This window comes from Psammomys obesus, unplaced genomic scaffold (assembly GCF_907164565.1).
Source record: "Psammomys obesus unplaced genomic scaffold, mPsaObe1.curated_primary_1811, whole genome shotgun sequence".
Taxonomy (NCBI): domain Eukaryota; kingdom Metazoa; phylum Chordata; class Mammalia; order Rodentia; family Muridae; genus Psammomys; species Psammomys obesus.
The window spans coordinates 23,750,992-23,775,632 of NW_026585894.1; the positions used below are offsets into that span (position 1 = coordinate 23,750,992).

Consider the following 24,641-nt stretch of genomic DNA (forward strand, 5'->3'; position numbering starts at 1 on the left):
AAAATTTCCTGTCACTGCTTTTGCAGGGCTAGTTATTAGTTTGCAAAAGGAATAGCACTTCTTCAGAGTCTTTTAAATTTGATTTTATGAAGAAACCTTCTCTAATGCTTTTATGAGTTATAATTCTTATTGTTTGTGAAGCATAATACTTTAATTATTTGGAACACATTTCTCTTAAATATTTTTAAAAGAAGTTTAGGAAGTAGATCTTTGATAAGAAAAATATTTTCATTATTAAATATTTTTGAGGTGGTTGGGTTTGAGCCTAGAGCCTAGAGCCTTGTCCATGTTAGGCCAACACTCTACAATGAGCTATAGCTCCAGCTGTCAAATACGTTTTCTGGGTGTGCTGGATTTTGAACTCAGCAGAAACAGTTATTGAAGGAACTATCAATCTTGTTTATTCAAGAGTTTCCTCCTTCAAAGTGATCATTCTCTGAAGATACATTGATTTTCATTTTATGTCTCTGTGTGAGCAACTGCACATACATAAGTATGTGCGCCATGTGTATGCCTGTTAGCCACAAAATCCAGAAGATGGCATTAGATCCCTTGTAACTGGAATAACAGATACTTGTGAACCATCTAATATGGGTATTGGGAGCCTGAATCCAGGTCCTGCAGAAGCACCAAATGGTCTTAACTGCTAAGCCATCTTGGCAGTTCCATATCCAGTCTTTGGAATTGAGGTTAATGTTTTAATTTTACATGTCAGGCAACTAAATTTTGGTTCTCTCAATGGCTTTACTGTAATATTCTTACGTACTTTCATTACAGTGACATGATATCTTAGGTAGTGATGTAATGCATAGCTTAGAAAGGACTCCATGACATTTCAAAAACATATCCAAGACATATCAAGACATATCCATTTTATATGCCATTTGCAAATTATTCTTTGTCTGTTTTGACATACAACATGATATTTATTTTAATATTATTGTGGCAATTTATTCTGGTTTACTTGCTTTTGTTGAGTTCTTGTTACATATGGTCTAAATTATTTTTAAAAATACAGTAGCTGAACCTCTTTTAAGATCACATTTTAAAACTACCAACGTTTTATATTCCAGGCTAAAATTATGTTCTGTGCTGTGCCCACAATTTTTAAAACCAAAGTCACATTATTTCTTCTTTTTCACTTACATGTGGTGTCCATTAGGCATTTATCTTTTCCAATAATATTAACTTTCTTTAACTGGTTGTTCTGCTATCTAAAGAGACTTATTAAAATTTAATAAGTAAACTAAAAATAAGCAGCTAATGACGTATATATTCTGGTAACTCATAAAAGAAAGAAAAAAGGAGGAGGAAAGTAAAGCCTCGTGTTGGCTTGTGAGGTTAAAGAAAGGTTAATATATCCTACTGCCTAATTCAATACTATCTATAAAGGATGGATTTTGACCCTTGAGATATGTATAACACATACGGGTATGATGTATTTCTGTTTATGGAATATTTATTGTTTTACTCTATGAGCACTTAACTGCCCTGAATTACACAGCACTATAAAACAGGAATAAACACCTTTTTTTCTCTTTTTAAATTTATTTTTATTTTTTATAATTTATTCATTTTATATCCTGATTATAGCCCACTCTCTCATCTCCTCCCAGGCCCACCCTCTTTCCCTCTGCCCCCCATCCCCATCCCCTAGTCCACTTAAAGGGGAAGTCTTCCTCCCCTGCCATCTGATCCTAGCTTATCAAGATTCATGAGGATTTCCTGGATCCTATTCCTCTGTGGCCTGGCAAGGCCTCACCACCAGGGGGAAATGATCAAAGAGCAGGCAACTGAGTTCATGTCAGAGACAGCCTCTGCTTCCCTTACTCAGAAACCCACATGGAGACTGAGCTGCCTGTAGGCTATATCTGAGCAGGGGGTCTAGGTCCCCTCCACGTACGGTCCTTGATTGGTGCAAAAGTCTCTCATGATTGCCTAGGCCCAGATTTGGGGACTTTGTTGCCCTCCTTGTAGAGCTCTTGTCCCCTCTAGGTCTTTCTATCTACCCCTTCTTCCACAAGTTTCCCTGTGCTCTGCCCAAAGATTGGCTTTCTCTGAAAGCCTTTCTTTTCACAGTACCATAGGGTGTGTTTATAAAATATGACCATTTGCTTATTTTAAAAGTATGTCGTCCAGCCTGGCTTGATGTGTCATGTATGTAATTCCAGAATTTGGGAGTTTGAGATAGCATGATGAGGAGTTCAAGGCCAACTTTGGCTACATAGCAAGTATGAGGACTGCCTAGCTTACATTAGACCCTGTCTTAAATAGCAATGAAACAAGGCCGGTGACATATCAGTGGATAAAGGCACTTGCCATGCAGAACTGGTGCTCAGACTTTGTTCATTCATATCTACTTAAGGAGGAAATAGTGTGCTCTACTGTTGCTTCCATTGTTATGTTACCAATGTAGCCTGTTTTTCTAATGACAAAGTTTAAAACTAGACAATCAAGATAATGAATAAGCTGTCACAATCCCCTGCCTGTCTTAAAAAGCTTTTTTTAGTTCCTTTGTAATTTCTCCTATCATTGTTTTCTGAGACATAAACTCTGAATGTAACCGAAGACTGTCCTTAAAATGGTTCTCTTTCTTCAACTTCATTGGTGTTCAGATTAAAGGCATGTATCACTTTGCCTGACCTTATTATCTGTGAGTAAATGTTTTCCCCTCTCCATATACATTTGTACATACGTAATATGATTTTGTATATATATTTCTCTCTAATAGAAAGAATATCTAAAACATGAATAATTTTATTTATTTACAGCTCAATCTAAATTTTGGTTTCACGTACAGATTTCCTCCAGCAGATTTATAGTGTCGTTGACATCACTGAGCTATGTTAAGTTGAACTCTGTCCTTTCACATACTACTGTGATCTTAAGAAAATCACTTAACCGTTACATGCCTAATTCCTTATCTATAAAACAGAAGTTAACATAGTACTAGGTTTAAGTCATAAGATTACACAAATAAAGTATTTAGCCATCTGGTAACAGTATGTTACCTTGTTATCTGCTGTTATTATTTTCATAGGTTTTTATGTTAAAGTCTTCTTTTCCGTTTCTCCTGATACTACCAATACTACAATTTGAAAGGCTTTGCATTTAAATAACCTACCAGAAAGGACCTCTTTCTTTTTATTCTTATTTCATTACTATCCCACTCTGAGCTGTGCAGAAAGGAAAGAGAGGAGTATTAGGGAGATAGGCTTTAGGGTCTTTTCACATGCTTACAGATATCTGATATAAGATGCTTTTCTTAAGGTATACAGATTTGTGTAACCATGCACAAAACTAAAGTCCAAGCGGATGAAAGACCTCAATAAAAAAACCAGACACACTAAATCGGTTAGAAGAAAAAGAGGGCGAGAGCCTAGAACTCGCTGGCACAGGAGACAACTTCCTGAACAGAACACCAACAGCACAGGCTCTAAGATCATCAATCAGTAAATGGAACCTCATGAAACTGAAAAGCTTCTGTAAAGCAAAGGACACTGTCATCAGAACAATACGACAGCCTAAAGACTGGGAAAGGATCTTCACCAACCCTTTATCTGACAGAGGACTAATATCCAGTATATATAAAAAACTAAAGAAGCTGAAAAGCAACAAACCAAGTAATCCAATTAAAAAAATGGGGAACAGAGCTAAACAGAGAATTCTCGACAGAGGAATATCGAATGGCAGAGAAACACTTAAAGAAATGCTCATCCTCATTAGCCATCAGGGAAATGCAAATCAAAATGACCCTGAGATTTCACCTTACATCCATCAGAATGGCCAAGATGAAAAACTTAAGGGACAACACATGCTGGAGAGGTTGTGGAGAAAGGGGAACCCTCCTCCACTGCTGGTGGGAATGTAAACTGGTACAACCACTCTGGAAATCTATCTGGCACTTTCTAAGACAATTAGGAATAGTGCTTCCTCAAGACCCAGCTATACCACTGCTAGGTATATACCCAAATTTTGCCCAAGTACACAAAAGGGATACTTGCTCAACCATGTTTGTAGCAGCTTTATTTGTAATAGCCAGAACCTGAAAACAACCCAGATGTCCATCAACGGAGGAATGGGTACAGAAATTGTGGTATTTTTACACAATGGAATACTACTCAGCAATCAAAAAGGAGGAAATCATGAAATTTGCAGGCAAATGGTGGGATCTAGAAAAGATCATTCTGAGTGAAATATCCCAGAAAGAGAAAGACAAACACAGTATATGCTCACTTATATAGACCTATGAGATATGACAAACATAATGAAATCTATACACCTAAAAAAGATAATCAAGAGAGCGGACATGGGGTAAGATTATCAATCCTCATTTAGAAAGACAGATGGGATGTGCATTGAACGTATGACAGGAGTCTACTGAGCGCATCGGAAAGACTCTAACTAGCAGTGTTTTCAAAGCAGATACAAAGACTCATGACCAAACCTTCAGCAGAGTACAGGGAATCATATGAAAGAAGGGGAGTTAGTATGATGGGGAAAGGATAGAAGCTCCACAAGGACCAAATATATATGGGCACAGGGTCTTTTCTGAGACTGACATTCAACCAAGGACCATGTATGGATATAACCTAGAACCTCTGCTCAGATGTAGCCTGTGGTAGCTCAGTAACCAATTGGTTTCCCATAGTGAGGGGAACAAGGACTGTTTCTAACAGGAACTCAATGACTGGCTCTTTGACCTCCCCACCCCTCAAGGGAGGAGCAGTTCTGTTACGCCACAGAGGAGGGCTTCGAAGCCAGTCCTGAAGATACCTGATAAAACAGGATCGGATGAATGGGGAGGAGGTCCCCCCCCCATCAGTGGACTTGGAAAGGGGCACGGTGGAGATGAGGGAGGGAGGGTGGGATTGGGAGGGAATGAGGGAGCGGGACACAGCTGGGATACAGAGTTAATAAAATGTAACTGATAAGAAAAAAATAAAATTAAATAAAAAAAATCCAAGACCTCATTCAGGAAGGCAAAGGGGATGGACATCAGAAGGGGGAGAAAGCAGGGAACAGGACAGGAGCCTACCATGGAGGACCTCTAAAAGACTCTACCCAGCAGGGTATCAAAGCAAATGCTGAGACTCATAGCCAAACTTTGGACAGAGCGCAGGGAATCTTATGAAAGAAGGGGAAGATAGAAAAACCTGGAGGTGACAGAAGCTCCACCAGGAGAGCAACTGAACCAAAATATCTGGGCGCAGGGATCTTTTCTGAGACTAATATTCCAAACAAGGACAATTCATGGATATAACATAGAACCCCTGCACAGATGTAGCCCATGGCAGCTCAGTGTCCAAGTAGGTTCCCAAGTAGTAATGGGAACAGAGACTGTCTCTGATAAGAACTTAGTGGCTGGCTTTTTGATCACCTCCCCCTGAGGGGAGAACAGCCTTACCAGATCACAGAGGAGGACAATTCAGGCAGTCTTGATGAGGCCTGATAGACTAGGGTCAGAGGGAAAGGGAAGAGGACCTCCCCTATCAGTGGACTGGGGGAGGGGCATGGAATGAGAAGAGGGATCTAGGGTGGGAATGGGAGGGAACAAGGGAGGGGGCTACAGTAGGGATACAAAGTGAATAAACTGTAATTAATAAAAGAATAAATAAATTAAAAAAAATTAAATCCAAAACCTTATAAACCAAGATGTCAAAATGTGGATTGAATATTTCCATTAAAATATCCTATAACTAATTACCTGATACTGGGTAAATTAACATTGGAGATATATTGCTTACAGTCTTTGTGGCTGAAAAGTCAAAGATCAAGACACTTGACATTTTAGTGTTTCTGAGGATTCTTTCTCTATGTTAGAGACTGCACCTTGTTGCTTGTTCATATGATGGATGGAGCTGGTGAGATCTCCTTCATGTCTCTTTTATAATAACCCCAATTATCTACATGAGGATAGAGCTCAATGAGTAGACACCATGTGATTGTATGGGAAAACCAATATTCAGTCTATACCATAACACAAGTTAAACAGTAGAAAATATGAATTAGTAGTGCAAATGAACAGTACAGATTACATGTTACATGATAACAACAAAATATTCAGCAAAAGAAGCTACAACCAAAAGAGTTTATACATACTTTGATTCCACTTATATAAAGAATATAAACACTTAAAACTCATGTATGGTTATGAGTACCTGTCAGTCTTTTTCTCATACCTAGTCCAGGGTGAACCCTTGATGCTATGAATACCAGCGTTTCCATCACTCCTAGAGTGTCCAGGGAGTGTCCTGTTATTTGGGGGACTTATGGTCCAAGATGTCATTAATATAATGACATTTGAGAAAAAGCTAATTGATTTGTATAGTAGAAAAATACTTAAATTTAACCCTGTAGTATTTCAGATGGTGATAAAATATCTTTATTGTTTTTTGAAGCATTTTGAAATTGTGGAAAACAATTGAGATTGAAAAGAAATGACAAGGCTGAATATAAACCTGAGTTTTATTGGGATGTAAATGTTTAATGAACTATTATTATGGATAAAGTAACTTTCTCTTAGGAAATACAGTTCACATCAACAAGTGATTTATAGGCATCTAGATGTGCTTTAACATGCTTTAGTTAGATGGTTATATATTTATTGCTATAAATATCTTTACTATTTTATATTTTTGTAACTTAAGAACCCTTGTCATATAAAATTAATAACTCTTACTCTAAAGTTATTAGATAATTTTAGCCTGTTTAATGTTTATCTTTTTAAATTACTCTAATATGTGTACCAATAAAGACACTTGAGGCATAAACTAAGGTAAAAACCTGCTAGCTCAGCGAGGTAACTTTATTTTCTTAACTATATACAAAATGTCTATTTCTACAACTAAACTTCTAGCTCTTTAGAAATCTTTTTCTATCGGTGTCATTTGACTGAGCTAGTCTACCTTTCTCTTGAGCCCCTCTAAACCCAAGAGGGCTCCTTAGCTTTCTTTCCTAGAATGCTGTTTTACCTGTGTCCTGCCAGCTGCTTCTCTGATGTTCCTGCAAGGCCAGAGAGGAAAATCCCTATCTCTTATTTTTAATTTTACTTTTTATATTAATTACAGGTAATTTACTTTGTACCCCAGCTGTAGCCCGCTCCCTCATTCCCTCCCAACCCCATCCTCTCTCCCTTATCTCCTCCCATGCCCCATTCCAAGTCCTATCTCTTACCTAGAGCTCCTTGCATGAGGGTTCTTCCAAAAAAGAGAGAGACCTCTCAAAGGTCCAGTTGCTATGTAAGAAATCTTTAGCTCCTCTTCTATACCCTTGGCAGGCTGAACCATTTCATTGTCATGATGAGGGCTCCAAACCAAGTCAGTAGAGACCTGAACCATTTCACCTTTATAGTGGGGCAGCTCAAGGCTGACTTTGCTGACTTTTTCTGGAGTCATAAAGCAAAGACCACAAGACCTCTCCCAAACAACTTGCCTTGAAATAGGCAAGAACTTTCCATTCTTTAGCATTCTTATCTGTGGAGACTTTTCAGAAGCACACCCAAGTTACTTCTCTTCAGGACACACCAAACTGCATCTGACATCCATTTAAACTTTTATGTTTTACTAATAAATACAATTTCTATGTACAAAACCAAATATCCTGCTACAGTGCTAGATCTGTATGTTTCAGTAATACTTATCCTAAGCTTCTTTATATGTCTTTTGCTTATCTATTTATGAAAATTCAATAAGTCACTTCTGAATTTTCTGAATTAATTAGGGGTTAGCAAAAACAGCCTACTGCCTATTTTTGTATAAATTAGAAGCCACGAATTTTAAAAATATTTTAAATGTGAAAATATTTAAAAATTGAAAAATATTTTAAAATGTGTGACACACGACAGTTATACAAAATTCAAACTTTTTCCTTTTTAATTTTATTTTTTTATTAATTACAATTTGTTCACTTTGTATCCTCCTGTAGCTCCCTCTCCCCTCCCAATTCCACCCTCCCACCCTTCTCCACCCATGCCCCTCCCCAAGTCCACTGATAGGGGAGGTCCACTTCCCCTTCCCTCTGACCCTAGCCTATCAGGTCTCATCAAGAGTGGCTGCATTGTCTTCCTCAGTGGCCTAGTAAGGCTCTGCTGCTCCCTTTCAGGGATCATTTCTATAGTTTGTTACAAAATTCAAATTTTAATATTCTTTGCATGTATATTTGTCTGTATGTGAGGGTAGGGTGGTGGAGAGTACATGCTGCAGCATACATGTAGAGGTCAGGAAAAACATTGCAGGAATTGGTTCTCTTAAACAATGTGGGTTCTAGGGATCAAACACAGGTTGTCAGGCTTGGGAACAACTGCCTTAACCCACTGTACCATCTTACTGGTACCATTAAACCATAGCCACATACAAATTCACTTCTATGCCTGCTTTAATACTGTAACAAAAGAATTAGTCATAACAGAGACCTGTAAAATGTAAATATTTACTCTTGTATATGCTATTAAAAAAGTCTACAGATCACTGGTATGTGTAAGTGCTGTGTCTAAGGAAACTAATAAAAAGCAAGTCTCAGAAGATCAGTGAGTCTTGCATGATGGTTTACTTCTATAATTCCAACATTTGAAAGGTTGAGGCAAGAGGATCACGAGTTGTAGATCAGCCTTGGCTTTATAGTAAGACCTTGTCTCAAACAGACAAATTAACATACAAATAGCAGCAATAAAAGCAATGAAAATGCTTATCTTACACAATTATTATTTTACTAGTTCTTGTTCTTTCCTCCGTAATTGTTTTCCTTTTAAACAATTGCTCATTATTTAAGATACATATTTTAATTTTTTTAAAATATTGTTATTTTATTGCTCATTATTTAAAATACATATTTTAATTTTTTAAATAAAATGGCACAGAAATCATTTTGTTCTTTTCCTTTTTACGTTGTAACTTTCATGAAGTCAGAGATTTTTTTTTTTGTCTGTATTGTATACTGCTTCACCCCTAGGGACCTAGGCATGTTAACAGATACACAATTTATATCTGAGTAGATAGATGTTTATTAAATTGAAAAGATGACTGTGCAAATTTGATTGTCTATTGCTGTATCTAAGCTGAGGAAAACTGGAAAACAAGACAGAAAGTACTCTTTGTTTAACTGGCTAGCACTGTGCCATAAATTTGGCAAGGTATCTCAAAGTTCAGCAGTATTTGATATTATTTTGGTGCTTCTGCCTAGTGAAGAATTACATGCATGCAAGCATATATGTGATTTCCTACATATTAAATTAAAAATATCTATAGTGTTATAGTATTTTTATGTAATAGTTTATGATATTTTAAAAGTAAATATTAATATATAATATTCATTTATGACATGTCTACATTTCAAGCTTTTATGTCAGTGGAGCTGGTGAAGTAAACAACACATAGGAAATAACTAAAGGTTAGTGAAATTTAGAAGAGTTCAACAAGCTCTTAGGGAGTAGATTGTTTTATCAACACAAGGGTATTGCTTAATGTTTTTCACCACAGTTCAAACAGATATCTCAATGCTGTGCCAATTCATAAAGCTTTGTATCATTGATTTTCATCTTTATACTTTTCTCATTTACTATGCTAAATTTGTATTGAACTTTTAGTTTTTCTTAGTTAAGTTCTTTTATTTACAGCTTAAAAATGTATAATGAACACACACACACACACACACACACACACACACCTACCTCCACAAGCTTTACTCTGGCGGTGATCACATCTTTTATATTAGCCTTTAGCTTACTAATATTCAGGAAAGTTAATATCAGGAAACATGATATTATATTAAGTAAATACTTGGTTTTTGGCTTTTGAGACAGATCTCATGTATCCCAGACTGGCCTTCAACTTGCTAGATACCCAAGAATGATTGTGAACATCTGATCTTCCTGCCCACACAGCCTATTTCTGGAATTACAGGTATGCACTACTGGGGCCTGGGAATCAAAGCCATAGCTTTGTGCATGCTAGTCAAGCACTCTACCAAATAAACTACATCTCATTCTTTAAATTGGATAGCTTATAATGATTCAATATTTGATTGAAATAGTACCAGATTTGGTGTCAGAAACCCTATGTCAAGATCTTTAAATGTATTCTAAATCTTCTTCCCCATTAATTAATTGATTTATTGACTTTACATCGGGATAAGAAGTTACCCTCCCTTCTCTCCTCCCAGTCTCTCCCTCTTGCCTCTCCTTCTGTCCCCCATGCACCCACCCTTTCTTCTCACAGAAAGGGAGACCTCCCATAGATATCAATCCACCTTGGTATATCAAATAGGACTGGGCACATCTTCTGTTGAGACTAGACATGTGTTCTAAATCTTGATGTATATGTTAGTAACACTGGTATAGTTTCAGTCAGCTTTCCTTTTCTGTGATGAAATACCTAAGAAAATAAGCTTAAAGGGGGAAGAATTCATTTTGGTTTGAGAATCTGCACTCCACAGGCACTTGGTGCTATTGTCTCTCTTCCTGTGGTAAGCCAGTGGATGTAGTGGAAGAATGCTGCACTCTTATGGCTGCCAGAAAGCAGAGAAAAATGGAGGGGACAGGGACCATCCTTTGACATGCCTCCTAGGACCTATTTCATGCTATTTGGTTTCATGTCCTTAAGTTTTTGCTACTTTTCAGTAATGCCATTAGCTAGCAACCAAGCCTTTATTACATGACCTTGGTGGTTCAATTTCAAATCCAGACCATCACAAGTATCTCTGTGAAGACTTGCAAATTATAATATTAATTTCTTAAATATAAATTTGTTGAGACATTAACCCATGCCTGAAATGTTCTTTCTCACCTATTAGCTATATGAACATGAGGAATTTGATTTCTTCAAAATTTATCAATAGGTATCATTGTTTCTAACTCATAGGGTTGTTTTGGGCCCTGATAAGATGCCCCAAATGAAATTTTTTTTAAAACAGTGCACATGCATGCAACAAATAGCAGTTGAATATTTTTTTATTTTTTCATTTTTATGTTAATCACAGCTTATTCACTTTGTATCCCAGCTGTAGCCCCCTCCCTCATTCCCTCCCAATCCCACCCTCCTCTCATCTCCTCCCAAACCCCTCTAAAAGACTACTGATACAGTTGAATCTTTATTATTTGAATGATGCAGCATCAGAAAAAAAATGAAAATGAAGCACAACATACCCAAACTTGTGGGACACAATGAAAGCAGTGCTAAGAGGAAAGTTCATAGCACTAAATGCCTTCAAGAAGAAATTCGAGACAGCTCATTCAAGCAACTTAATGACCCACCTGAAAGCTCTAGAAAAAAAAAGAATAAGAAGAAGAAGCACACACCCCAAGAAGAGTAGACGTCTGGACATAATCAAACTCAGGGCTGAAATCAATAAACTAAAATCAAATAAAACTATTCAAAGAATCAATGAAACCAAGAGCTGTTTCTTTGAGAAAATCAACAAGATAGATAAACCTTTAGCCAAACTAATTAAAAGGCAGAGAGAAACTATCCAAATCAACAAAATCAGAAATGAAAAGGGGGACATAATGACAGACACTGAGGAAATCCAATCATTAGATCTTACTTCAAAAGCCTATGCGCCACAAAATTTGAAAATCTAAAGGAAATGTATTAAAGTGTATCAAAGCCGAAGCTGAGACTCATAACCAAACTTTGGGCAGAGTGCCACCTGAGTGCCTAGTGCCTGTGAAAGTCAGAAAAGGGCATCAGATTCCCTGGGACTGGAGCCCATATTTAAGTATTAAAAGTTATATCCAGCTTCTCTGGAAAAGCAACAAGTGTTCTTCAATTGCTGAGCCAATGCTCTAGCCCTTGTGTTTATTTTAAACCATCACTACACTGATGTTCCAGTTTCAAATTTGTCCACAAATTTTCCTTAAGAGGATCTCACATAACTGTCAAGTGCTCATAATCTTTTCCTTTCACTAATTCAGTTTTATATCATATACCTCATATCCTCAAATTTTCTTTCTTCCGGAGCATTATCGAAATTGGTAGGAAAACAGACCACCACAACCAGAATAGAGGGCAGACAGTTCTGACAGGGAAAGAACCAAGAAGTGTTTGGGTTTTTTTTAATAGTTCTACTAAAAACATGAGATGAGAAGTAATTCAAAATAATATAGACACGACTGAGCCTCTGAATTGTTATTTAGCATGCTTTGTATGGAAGCATATAAAACTATTTCCTCTCTGTGGATTGTTATGCTTGCTGAACCTCAGACAATGACATTCCCCCGATTCAGCATCCTGCTATCTTCTGGTTATACCAAAAACTAAGAAACTTGTGAATAACTTTAATTCTTAAAAATATTTACAGTTAAAAAATGGGATGAGGTGGAATTTCCTCTTATTAAAAATATTTCTACTCAAGGAGGCAGAGGCAGGCAGGCAGTGGTTGAGGCTACCCTGGTGTACAAAGCCAATCCAGGACAGGCAGTGTTACACACAGAATCCCTGTCTCAAAACAAACCAAAAAATGTTTTTAGAGCTCCTAAGGAACTCATATTTAAAAACTACATGATAAGAATATTTCTCTGGCTTGCTGAAAAAGGAAGACAGAGCTGGGCATGATGAGGCCCACCTTATAACCCCAGCACTATGGGAGGCAGAGACTGAGGCAGGCATATCACAGTGAGATCAAAGCCAGCCTCGACTACAAAGTGATTCCAGGACAGCCAAGGCAGAGAAACCCTGTCTTGAAAAGAAAAAAAAAATCAGTTAAACTTGGCTTCTTTTCTCTTTTGCTCTACTTTTCAGAGTCTCCCTTTTCTGCAGCTAGCTCTTTAGGTTTTTTTGTAGTCCTTGTTTTTAAACTCTGTTTTAGTGGGGTCCCTTAAAGCCTCCCTTCCAACCCCCAACCCTATGTAAGAGAGATAAATTTAGTAGGGATAGGGGTCACAGACCCCTTTACTTTTTCCAGCTGTTTAGGGTCCATGGGTTCTTTTGGGGGTTATACCAATCTCCTTCAACAGCAGATGCAACAAGCAGTCTCCTCTAAGCCACTGAGTTGAAATGTTTCTCTCTGCCTGTCTCTGAGCTGCCACACCATCTGTCTCTGCTCTCTCTATACTGCCACTCACTACATGCCACCACAGCATGCCACATTTTCTCTTTCTGGGCTCTCATTTATATCCTCAGAGCCCTAGACCATGCCCCTCTCCCTGCCACACGAGGCAGGCTGTTACCAGCTGTCAGTGACCATGCCCTACATAAGACAGTTATCAGCTGTGGATAAACTAAAGCCCCAAACTGAAACCCCTCACTTGGGATTAAAGCAAAAACATTTTTCCATAGCATAACTGAGTTTTTAAAGAAACCAAAATTTTCATTACAGTTCTTGTTAGCCACCCCAGCCTGTTTGCCTTTTGCTATCCTTTCCCCCTTTTCTTTCCATTGTTTCTGTCTGATGACTTATTCTGAGTAATATACTACGGTGTAAGATTATATTGACTATCCTGTGACAGTGAATTCCTTGCTTAATATCATACAGTGAGTAGCTAAAATGATCAATTCTGAGCTTATCATTTTCAATTAAGTGTTTGCAGAATATTTCCCAGTGCTTTTTTGGCAGGAGTGCCCTTGGTTTGACAACCTTGCAGGAGGCAACTTAGGCTCCTCCTTGGCCCTCCCAGCTGACCTCTCTCTTGGTCATCACGGGGTTGGGGAAGCCATCTGAGTGGCTGGAGACTAGATAGGAACTTGATTAGAGCTGTATCATTTCCTCTTAGTTTCCTACCCACCGCCAACCCAGAATACCTATGGCAAATGTGGCCCTGTCATTATTTAAAAGGACATGTTTTCCTGTAGTCATTACTTTATGCATATGCATATCTCTATTAAGAAATATACACCATAACTATGTGCTCTCTAAACATGAGTTTAACTACAATAAAAATTCAGAGATTGAAAAGTAAGCAGAAACATATAACAGTTCTCTATCTATATATATATATATATTAGTGAAAATATGAGATAAGCTGTATGATTATGTTACCAAATTAAAGACATCTTACCTAACTTAGTAGACAATAAAAGAGGCTAACAATTTGCCTGATATTACTATGAACTAAGTATTTAATTGGTATTCAAACTAATTAGTATTATAGAATGATGTTTGATATTTGGCAGATTAAAATAATACTATATCAGTGGACGTGGGGAGGAGCATGCATGAAGAAAGGGGAGGTAGGGTGGGATCGGGAGGGGAGGAGGGAGGGGCTTATGGGGGATACAAAATGAATAAAGTGTAATTAATAATAATAATAAGAAGAAGAATAAAAAACAAAAAATAATACTATATCAAAAAATAATAGTACATCCCAGATATTGACATAAAGTTGGTCTGAAGATATATATATATATATATATATATATATATATATATATATATATATAGTAACTTAACTAAAGTACTATCTGGAACATGACAATTCTCTTACGTTGTAATTTCTAATTTGTAGTAATTCTGCCAAAAGCAGTGAAATCATATAACTTTAAATGACAAGTCTAATGTGAATAAAGGCTGAAATAAAAGTGTAAACTAACTGAAAGACTATTAACTAAATGTAGATAGGTGTATTTTGCAAAAGTTCTTAACATTGGACACCAGAGAGATGGTTTAGCAGTTAAAAGTACTTTCTGTTCTTGCAGAGGACCCAAGTTCAGTTCTGAGCACCCATATGATGGGTGCCAACCTTCTGAAGTACGAGTTCTAAAGGATTCAATGCCCTCTTCTGGTCTCTTTGGGCACCAGAGATACATATGGTACACAGACATAGAGGCAAATCACCCATAACCGTATAAAAATCTAAAAAATAGTAAATAAAATCTTTGTAACAACCCTTAAAATTGATTAATGACATAGATATACTAGAGTTTGCAGGCACTAATGTAAACTAAGAGTGACTAAGGCACATGTTATGTATCCTGAAGATATTTGTTAGGAGAACATACCCTAAATCTGTTTGTGTAGGCCATTAGATCTTTCAGTGGGAATAATCTTACCCTGCACAGACTCCATACATTAAAGTAGAAATATTAATTACTTTTGAGAAATAGTCTCATTGGTACTATAAAATAAGTATTTGTATCTGTATATTATAAGGCTTAAACTTCAGACTATGAGTTCAAAGAAAAAGATTATTCCCTGAAGAGATAATGAGGGAAGAATGAATTTTTTTTTTTAGATAATACAGATAAAATAGAGTTAAAATTGTTCAAAGCATATTTCAGGGGTGACGAGAGGCTGTTTTGATAAAGCTATATTATAGAGGGATAGGATTTCACATGTATCTTCTGGCTTTGTAGACCAGGTTATCCTCAAACTCACAGAGATTTACCTGCCTCTGCCTCCTGAGTGCTGGGATTAAAGGCATGCACTACCACTTCTGGTTGATATGTTACTTTTTAGGAAGGCAGGATCTAGTTATAAAGCAGTGAATGTGTCAACCTTTTAATAGTTCCTCATATTGTTGTGAGCCATAGCCATAAAATTATTTTATTTACTACTTAAAAACTATAATTTTCCTACTGTTATAGATAGAAATGTAAATATCTGATGTGCAGGATATCTGATATGTGACTTCCAAAGGGGTTGTGACCCATAGGTTCAGAACTATCGCTGTAGAGGTTATTTAGTGCTTATCTAGATAAATATGTGGGAGAATGATTATTTTTATTTTCTTTTGAATTTAATTTACTTTTTTGAGACAGGGTCTCACTATGTAACCATGGCTAGTTGAAAAAAAAAAATGCTCTATGTAGCCCAGGTTGGCATTGCAGTCACAGAGTTCTGACTTTATTTGCTGGGATTGAAAGTGTGTGCCACCACACCCAGCCCTATTTATATTTCCTAATATTTGGCCAAAAGGTACTTTGTCGTTGTTTGGGGTATGTTGCGTTATGCTAGAAATGCTATTTAATTTTAAGATAAGGACGTGACTGATAAAAAAGATTGAGGAATACTCATGTTTACAGAAGTATAAAGTTTAAGTACCTCACACAAAACACAAACACACACACACACACACACACACACACACACACACACACACACACCCCTCAGATGAAAGGAGACCAGAGAGAGAAGCAAAGATCAAAGTTGAAGAAACATGTTAAACCTTGGCAGCAGAGGCAGCATCAAGAGACAACTTGAAGTAGAGAGCTTGGCTTGGGATGATGTACAGAGTAGCTTTAAACCCTATATCTTTAAAGAAATCATTTTGTTTAAATAAGAGTCTGATTTTTAAAGGTTTGCCTCTAGAAGTTTAGACGAAGTGGCTGATGATAGGTATTGACTTTTGCTTCCTTGTTTTCATCTTCTCCAGGAAGAAGGCAATCCCAAATGATTTCTCTTACCCCTACGATGCTGACCTCTGCAGAGGCAGTTGCTCTTTGAAAATCCTGGCCCATGTCTCATAGTACTTTCTTTCCTTTGTGGTTCCCACTAACAACAGAAATAGGCTTGATTCTTTCTAAAGAGATTAATTACATAATAAAGAACAAGCAAGAAATTAAAAATAAAGAAATAAAAAAAAGTCCTGCCAGTCTCTATATGCCACTAATTGTGCCTCTACTTGTGCCTCTATTTGTTTGGCTGTATTTGCCTGTACTTCTTTGAGATCTTTGTTCATTTCCTATTTATTTGGCTCCTTTTATGTGCTGATTTCTTTGAGAAATTTGTTTGTTTCCTCTTTATTTGCCTCTAATAACTGGATGAGCATAGCTTTAAAATCATTTTCCCGTGTTTCTGATGAATTGGAGTATCCATTGATTTTGGGGATTACTGGTGAAGCCATGATATCCTGATTTTTTGTTGGGTGTGTTCTTACGCCGGGCTCTAGCCATCTGCTTATCCATAACCTTCACTCTTTGTTCCTGGAGTCTGTACTTCAGACTGGGTGCGTCTTTTTCTGGTGTCTGGAGTATTCTTCAGGAAGATGATAGAGGTCCACTGGTTTGAGAATGTGTGTTGTTGTTTCAGCTATATCTAAGGGAGAAAAGTCAATAGGCATGGGTGCACAAGTGCAGGCAGGGAAGCGTGTGCATGCATGTGGATAAACATACTAAAATCTGTACATCTAAAGAAGCTGAGAAAGAAGGAGGACCTTGGGTAAGATGATCAATCCTCACTCGGAAAGCAAATGGGATGGACATTGGAAGAAGGAGAAAACAGGAAGCAGGACAGGAGCCCACCACAGAAAGCCTCTGAAAGACTCTACCTAGCAGTGTATCAAAGCAGATGCTGAGACTCATAACCAAACTTTGGGCAGAGTGCAGGGAATCTTAGGAAAGAAGGGGGAGATAGTAAGACCTGAAGAGGACAGGAGCTCCACAAGGAGAACAACAGAACCAAAAAATCTGGGCAGAGGGTTCTTTTTTGAGACTGATACTCTAACCAAGGACCATTCATGGATATAACCTAGAACCCCTACATGGATGTAGTCCATGACAGCTCACTATCCAAGTGTGTACCCTAGTAAGGTAAACAGGGACTATCTCTGACATGAACTAAGTGGCTGGCTCTTTGATCACCTTCTCCTGAGGAGGGAGCAGCCTTGCCAGGCCATAGAGGAGGACAATACAGCCAGTCCTGATGAGACCTGATAAGCTAGGGTCAGAAGGAAGAGAAGGAGGACCTCCCCTATCAGTGGACTTAGAGAGGGGCAGGGAGGAGATGAGGGAGGGAGGGTGAGATTGGGAAGAATGAGAGAGGGGTCTACAGCTGGGATGCAAAGTGAATAAACTATAGTTAATATAAAAAATAAAAATTTAATTAAAAATATCCTTCCAGATTTTTTTATCATCTTTGATATCATTTTTTTCCATTCAAGCTATCTTCCCCTCTTATTTCTACTTTCCCCATAGTTGCCAATGATATCATTTAAAATCCAAGTTGAGCCACCTTTTTCAAGTCATCATTTGTACATTGATGGATTACACTTTACTGTTCTGTATTTTTTTAAAGCCTTCCCAGAACAATTTCACTTGATAGGTCAGGAGGTGACTGGGACTTCATACTCGCAGTTTCTGATGACAGTGTATACAGATGACTTCAAGGAGAAATCCCAGTGAGTGGAATAATTCTGTACCCCAATTCAATTTGAAGGGCTAACCTATTAATTAACTAGTGTTTCTCATAAAATTTTGTTACCATTTTATTGGCATATATTGAGTATATGATAGTGGATTTTATTATGATAATTTCATATATGTATATAATGCATTTTGATCATATTCATTCTTCATTACCCTCTCTTGTTCCCCTCCCACTTTCCCAACTCCCTTCTTTCCAACTTTTCATCATTCATCCATTCATTCATTCATTTCCTTCTGTTTTGTTTGCTTGGTTTTGCAGTGAGGAGCTCCCAAGATCTGACCCTTCCCTGTATAAGATTATTTTGAAATCAACTGATTTCAAAAGAAAATGAAATGATAAGAAAGGGCTCTAAAAAATTAAATCCTGAGAAATGTTGCATATAATAAAATGCCAAATAAATTGATGTCCTTTTGCTATATTTCTATTACTCGGTTAAATATTATTTCCTTTTGTGTGCATTAGTGTATGTGTTACATGTGCGTGTAGAAGTCAGAAGAGGGAATCTGATCTCCAACTAGAATTAAAGATGGTTGTAAATCACCATGTGGGTTCTGAGTACCGAATCCAGGACCTCTGTAAGAGCAACAAGTGCTCTTAAAATTGAGCCATCCGTCCAGTCCATCATTATCATTTTTAAGTATCTGAAAAGTTTGCTGACAAGAAAACTTGTATAGGCTTATGTCAACATTTCAGACATTTATTTTATCAGAGAGTCTTGCTTTTGAATGATACACTTTTATTACCTTAAAGGGCACACATAATATACATAAATACATATATAATATATAAATATATATATAACATGCATAATGTATAAATATAAATTATATAATATGTAAAATAAGTTTCTACATAATTTGAGAAACCCAATGTCCATGTAAGACAGTCCCCTTTTTTTCTGAAAAATTTGAAATAGAAAATGGTTTATATAGTGATATATGAGTAGTTATCAAGTTTTAGTCTGGTATGTATTTCTTGAAACTTTTGAACTTCAAGTAAGTTTCTTAATGGACTTATCAGTTTATTAATGGACTTAAGATCTTATCGTGTGGATTCAGCAAGATGGCGGCACCAGGACGACTCTCGTTCTGACCAGCAGCACAGCAGGATCAGCACAAGAACCAGCAGTCAGAACTTTTAGAACAGGCCCTAAAACACAAGTGATAATGTCTCCCAGGTGAGAGGATACCCCACGGTATCAATCAGCTTTAACTCACCCAGCTAAACCGCAGAAGAGATCCCAGTTCCACCAGACGCTTGGTCGCCAGCCCACAGCCACATGCCAGCGTGCTCTTATCACTGTCCCAGACTGAACTGTGGGCACCACAACATCAGAGACTAAGATTTCCAGTCGAGAGATAACCCCACTATACAGGAAACGATTGGGACCGACCTTAGGTCATCCAGACATCCCCTGGAAAAGACTCGGGGTTCCACAGGTGCCCCAGGAGCCAGCCCGGAGCCAGAGACGGGGACCCAGGTGCTGGCACAGACCCTTGCCTGTGCCTGACTTGCTGCCCCAGATAGAACTGTGGACCCCCGGGCACCAGAGACTGAGTTTCTCTGTCAGGTGCAAACCCACAGGGAGAGGAACGTCCGGTCTGACCTCAGAGCACTCAGCCATACCACCACCCCGAAAAGGTCTCGGGAAAAATTTACCCAGTTTCGGCATACACACAGGCACCCAATCCCCAGAAAGGCAGAGCCACATAAGTCAGTGCCTGCAGATTCTACTCACCATCACAGAAAGAACGGTGGTCCCCAAAGCAAAGACTGGGTGTCCCTGCCAGGAAGAAACCCCACAGCGGGGTGGGGGATCATCAGGTCCAATGCTCAGGACACCCAGCTCCAAAAGACTTTCTGGATTCACGCTGACTCTAGGCTCTAGCCTTCTACTGCAGACATGAGCACTGTGCTCACCCACCATTATTGAGTACCGCTAGGGCACTGGGGCACACAGCTGTATCCTCAGACCTACAAAAGCCAGAGAACCATTACAGCAGCCCTCAGATACTGCCCCAAGGATCAACCAGTTATCCCTAGCTAAACTGACAAAACTGTGGGAATCCCTGTTTTTTTTCAAGAGGGCTGCACCAAACAATTATACCTTAAGAGCAACAGCTGCTGCTCACTAAATTCAGAGCAAGAAATCCAGCAGCAGGGCAGCCATCACCAGGACCTCTCCTGATGAGAGGAGAGCCTTTCTGAACACCACAATTATCACACAGTTCCATAAACCTGAAGTGAACTGTGACAATTCCTGAGAAGCACCACCATTCAGTTGACCATACCCAAAAAGCAGAGGAGAACCTCAGAACCCTGCCAAGTGGATTCTCCCCACCCCAGGACCCAGCAGGCACCAGAAATTAACAGACAACACCTGAGACAGAGAGATGGGTAGAGGCCAGTGAAAAATCACAACCAACAAAAGGCAAACCAATATGGCATTCTCAGAACCCAGTTATCCGGGGGCAAGTAGCCCTGGACACCCTAACATGAGTGAAATTCAAGATGACCTTACATCTATGCTTATGAAGAGGTTAATGGAGGAAGCAAATAAAAGATTTAGGGGAAGATATAATAAAACAGATTATGCTCATCCGTAAAGAAATACAGGAAGATGCAGCCAAACAGCTTGTGGTGTTCAGAGAGGAAATGATTAAATCACTGAAAGAAAGAAAAGAAACAGAGGAACATTTAAAGAAACAGCTGAGGGAATTGAAGGAAAAACAGGAAAATACAGTCAGACAGGTGAAGGAAATCAACAAAACGGTTCAAGATCTGAAGATAGAATTGGAAGAATTAAAGAAAACACAAATGGAGGAAATCATGGAGAGGGAGAACCTAGGAAAGAAAACAGGAACTACAGAGGTAAGCATAACCAACAGACTACAAGAGATGGAAGAAAGAATCTCAGGTGTAGAAGATACAATGGAAAAAATCGATGTATCTGTCAAAGAAAATAATAAATCTAAAAAATTCCTGACACAAACCATCCAAGAAATCCAAGGCAACATAAAAAGACAAAACCTAAGAATAATAGGATTAGAGGAAAAAGAAGATTCCCTCCTCCAAGGCAAAGAAAATATTTTCAACAAAATCATTGAAGAGAATTTCCCCAACTTAAAGTGGAGGCCAATAAGAATACAAGAGGCCTAGAGAACACCTAATAAATTAGACCAGAAAAGAAAATCCTCCCATCACATAATAATCAAAACAGTAAGTATACAGAACAAAGAAAAAATACTAAAAGCTGAAAGGGAAAAAGGCCAAGTATCATATAATGGCAAACCCATCAGAATCACACCTGACTTCTCAACAGAAACTGAAAGCCAGAAGAGCCTGGAGGGATATCATGCAGAGCCTAAGAGAACACAGATGTCAGCCTAGGCTACTGTACCCAGCAAAACTCTCAGTCCTCAGATGGAGAAAACAAGATATTCAATGACAAAAACAAATTTCAACAATACCTACACACAAATCCAGCATTACAGAAGATACTAGAAGGAAAAATAGAACCCAAGAAAACTAACTACTTTCAAGAAAACACAGAAAATAAATAACCTGACTACAGCAAAACCAAAAGTAGCCAAACACACAAACACACTACCATAGCCAACATCAATATCAAAGGATCTAACAGCCACTGGTCATTAATCTCCCTCAACATCAATGGACTCAATTCTCCAATAAAAATACACAAACTAACAGAATGGATGCATAAACAAGACCCAACAATCTGTTCCATACAAGAAACACACCTAAATCACAAAGATAGACATTACCTGAGAATAAAGGGCTGCAAGACAGTTTTCCAAGCAAGTGGACCTGAGAAGCAAGCAGGAGTAGCCATTCTAATATCTAATAAAATAGATTTTCAACCAAAATTAATCAAAAGAGATAGAGAAGGACACTTCATACTCATCAAGGAAAAAATCCACCAGGAAGATATCACAATCCTGAACATCTATGCCCCAAATGCAAGGGCACCGACAATTGTAAAAGAAACTTTAATAAAACTTAAACAACAATAGACCTTTCCACATTAATAGTGGGAGACTTCAACACCCCACTCTCAACAATGGACTGGTCAACAAAACAGAAATTAAACAAAGAAACAATAACAGTAACTCTGATAAAGGTCATGAATCAAATGGACCTCACGGACATCTACAGAACCTTTCACCCAAGCACAAAAGAATTTACCTTCTTCTCAGCACCTCATGGAACCTTCTCCAAAATAGACCATATAGTTGGTCACAAAGCAAGACTCAACAGATACAAGAAGATTGAAATGATCCCTTGTATCCTATCTGATTACCATGGAATAAAGCTGGACCTCAATGACAAAAATAGCAAAAGGCCTACACACATATGGAAACTGAACAACTTGCTACTAAATGACAGCTGCATCAGAGAAGAAATAAAGAAATTAAAGACTTCCTAGAATTAAATGAAAATGAGGGCACAACATACCCAAACTTATGGGACACAATGAAAACAGTGCTAAGAGGAAAGTTCATAACACTAAGGGCCTTCAAGGAGAAATTCGAAACATCTCATGCAAGCAAATCAATGGCTCACTTAAAAGCCCTAGAAAAAAAAGCAGACACACCGAAGAGGAGTAGAAGGCTGGAAATAATCAAACTCAGGGCTGAAATCAATAAATTAGAAACAAATAAAACAATTCAGAGAATCAATGAAACCAAGAGCTGGTTCTTTGAGAAAATCAACAAGATAGACAAACCCTTAGCCAAACTAACTAAAAGGCAGAGAGAAACTATCCAAATCAACAAAATCATAAATGAAAAGGGGGACATAACCACTGACACTGAAGAAATCCAAACAATAGTTAGGTCTTACTTCCAAAGTCTATATGCCACAAAATTTGAAAATCTAAATGAAATGGACAATTTAATTGACCGATTATACATGCCAAAGCTGAATCAAGACCAGGTAAACCAATTAAATAGTCCTATATCCCCTAAGGAAATAGAAGCTGTCATCAAAAGTCTACCATGTAAAAAAAGCCCAGGGCCAGATGGTTTCAGCACAGAATTCTACCAGACCTTCAAAGAAGAGCTAACACCAGTACTCTTCAAACTATACCACAAAATAGAAACAGAAAGAACACTACCAAACTCATTCTATGAAGCCACAGTCACCTTGGTATCTAAACTTCACAAAGACCCAACAAAGAAAGAGAATTTCAGGCCAATCTCCCTCATGAACATCGATGAAAAATACTCAACAAAATACTTGCAAACCGAATCCAAGAACACATCAAAGATATCATCCACTACAACCAAGTAGGTTTCATCCCAGGCATGCAGGGGTGGTTCAATATATGGAAATCCACCACATAAACAAACTGAAGGAGAAAAACCACATGATCATCTCCTTAGATGCTGAAAAGGCATTAGACAAAATCCAACATCCATTCATGCTTAAGGTCTTGGAGAGATCAGGAATACAATACACATGCCTGAACACAGTAAAGGCAATATATAGCAAGCCTATAGCCAATATCAAACTCAATGGAGAGAAACTTAAATCAATCCCACTGAAATCAGGGACAAGGCAAGGCTGCCCACTCTCTCCATATCTCTTCAACATTATTCTTGAAGTTCTTGCTAGAGCAATAAGACAATTGAAGGAGATACAAATTGGAAAGGAAGAAGTCAAATTATCACCATTTGCAGATGATATGATAGTGTACCTGAGTGACCCCAGAAATTCTACCAGGGAATTCGTACAGCTGATTAACACCTTCAGCAACGTGGCTGGATACAAAATTAACTCAAAAAAATCAGTAGCCCTCCTGTATACAAAAGACAAAAGGTCCGAGAAAGAAATTAGGGAAACAACAACTTTCACAATAGCCACAAAGTACATAAAGTACCTTGGTGTGAACCTAACCAAGCAAATCAAAGTCTTGTATGAAAAAAATTTCAAGTCTCTGAAGAAAGAATTAGAAGAAGATATCAGAAGATGGAAAGATCTCCCATGCTCATGGCTTGGCAGAATTAATATAGTAAAAATGGCCGTTTTACCAAAAGCAATCTACAGATTCAATGCAATTCCCATCAAATTGCCAACACAATTCTTTACAGACCTTGAAGGAAAGATTCTCACCTTCATATGGAACAACAAGAAACCCAGAATTGCTAAAACAATTCTCTATAGTAAAAGATCTTCAGGAGGTATCTCCATCCCTGATCTCAAGCTGTATTATAGAGCAACAATACTAAAAACTGCATGGTACTGGCATATAAATCAACTGGAGGATCAATGGAATCAAATAGAAGACCCTGACATAAATCCACACACTTATGGACTCATGATTTTTTGATGCCAAAACCATTCAATTGAAAAAGACAGCATCTTCAACAAATGGTGCTGGTCTAACTGGATGTCTACATGTAGAAAAATGAAAATAGATCCATACTTATCACCCTGCACAAAACTAAAGTCCAAGTGCATCAAAGACCTCAACATAAAACCAGACACACTAAACTGCTTGGAAGAAAAAGTGGGGAATAGCCTTTAACTCATTAGCACAGGAG

The 24,641-nt window shown here is 37.9% G+C and overlaps 1 protein-coding gene across 3 annotated transcripts in view; it reads left to right on the top strand.

Annotated features, from left to right (window-relative positions):
* Window positions 1-24,641, top strand: part of Prrg1 (proline rich and Gla domain 1) — a 127,915-nt gene that overhangs the window by 50,615 nt on the left and 52,659 nt on the right. The window contains exon 3 of one of the 3 annotated variants that reach the window (XM_055599604.1): window positions 9,800-9,899. The exons of 1 other annotated variant lie outside the window; for it this stretch is intronic. Coding sequence is in view for 1 of the 2 variants with exons in the window: in XM_055599603.1 (XP_055455578.1) it covers window positions 18,025-18,046 (22 nt within the window). In the remaining variant the exon portion in view is untranslated. Of the gene's footprint in view, window positions 1-9,799; window positions 9,900-17,991; window positions 18,047-24,641 lie in introns of those variants that run through there. One more of the 3 variants, XM_055599603.1, reaches the window with a different exon arrangement.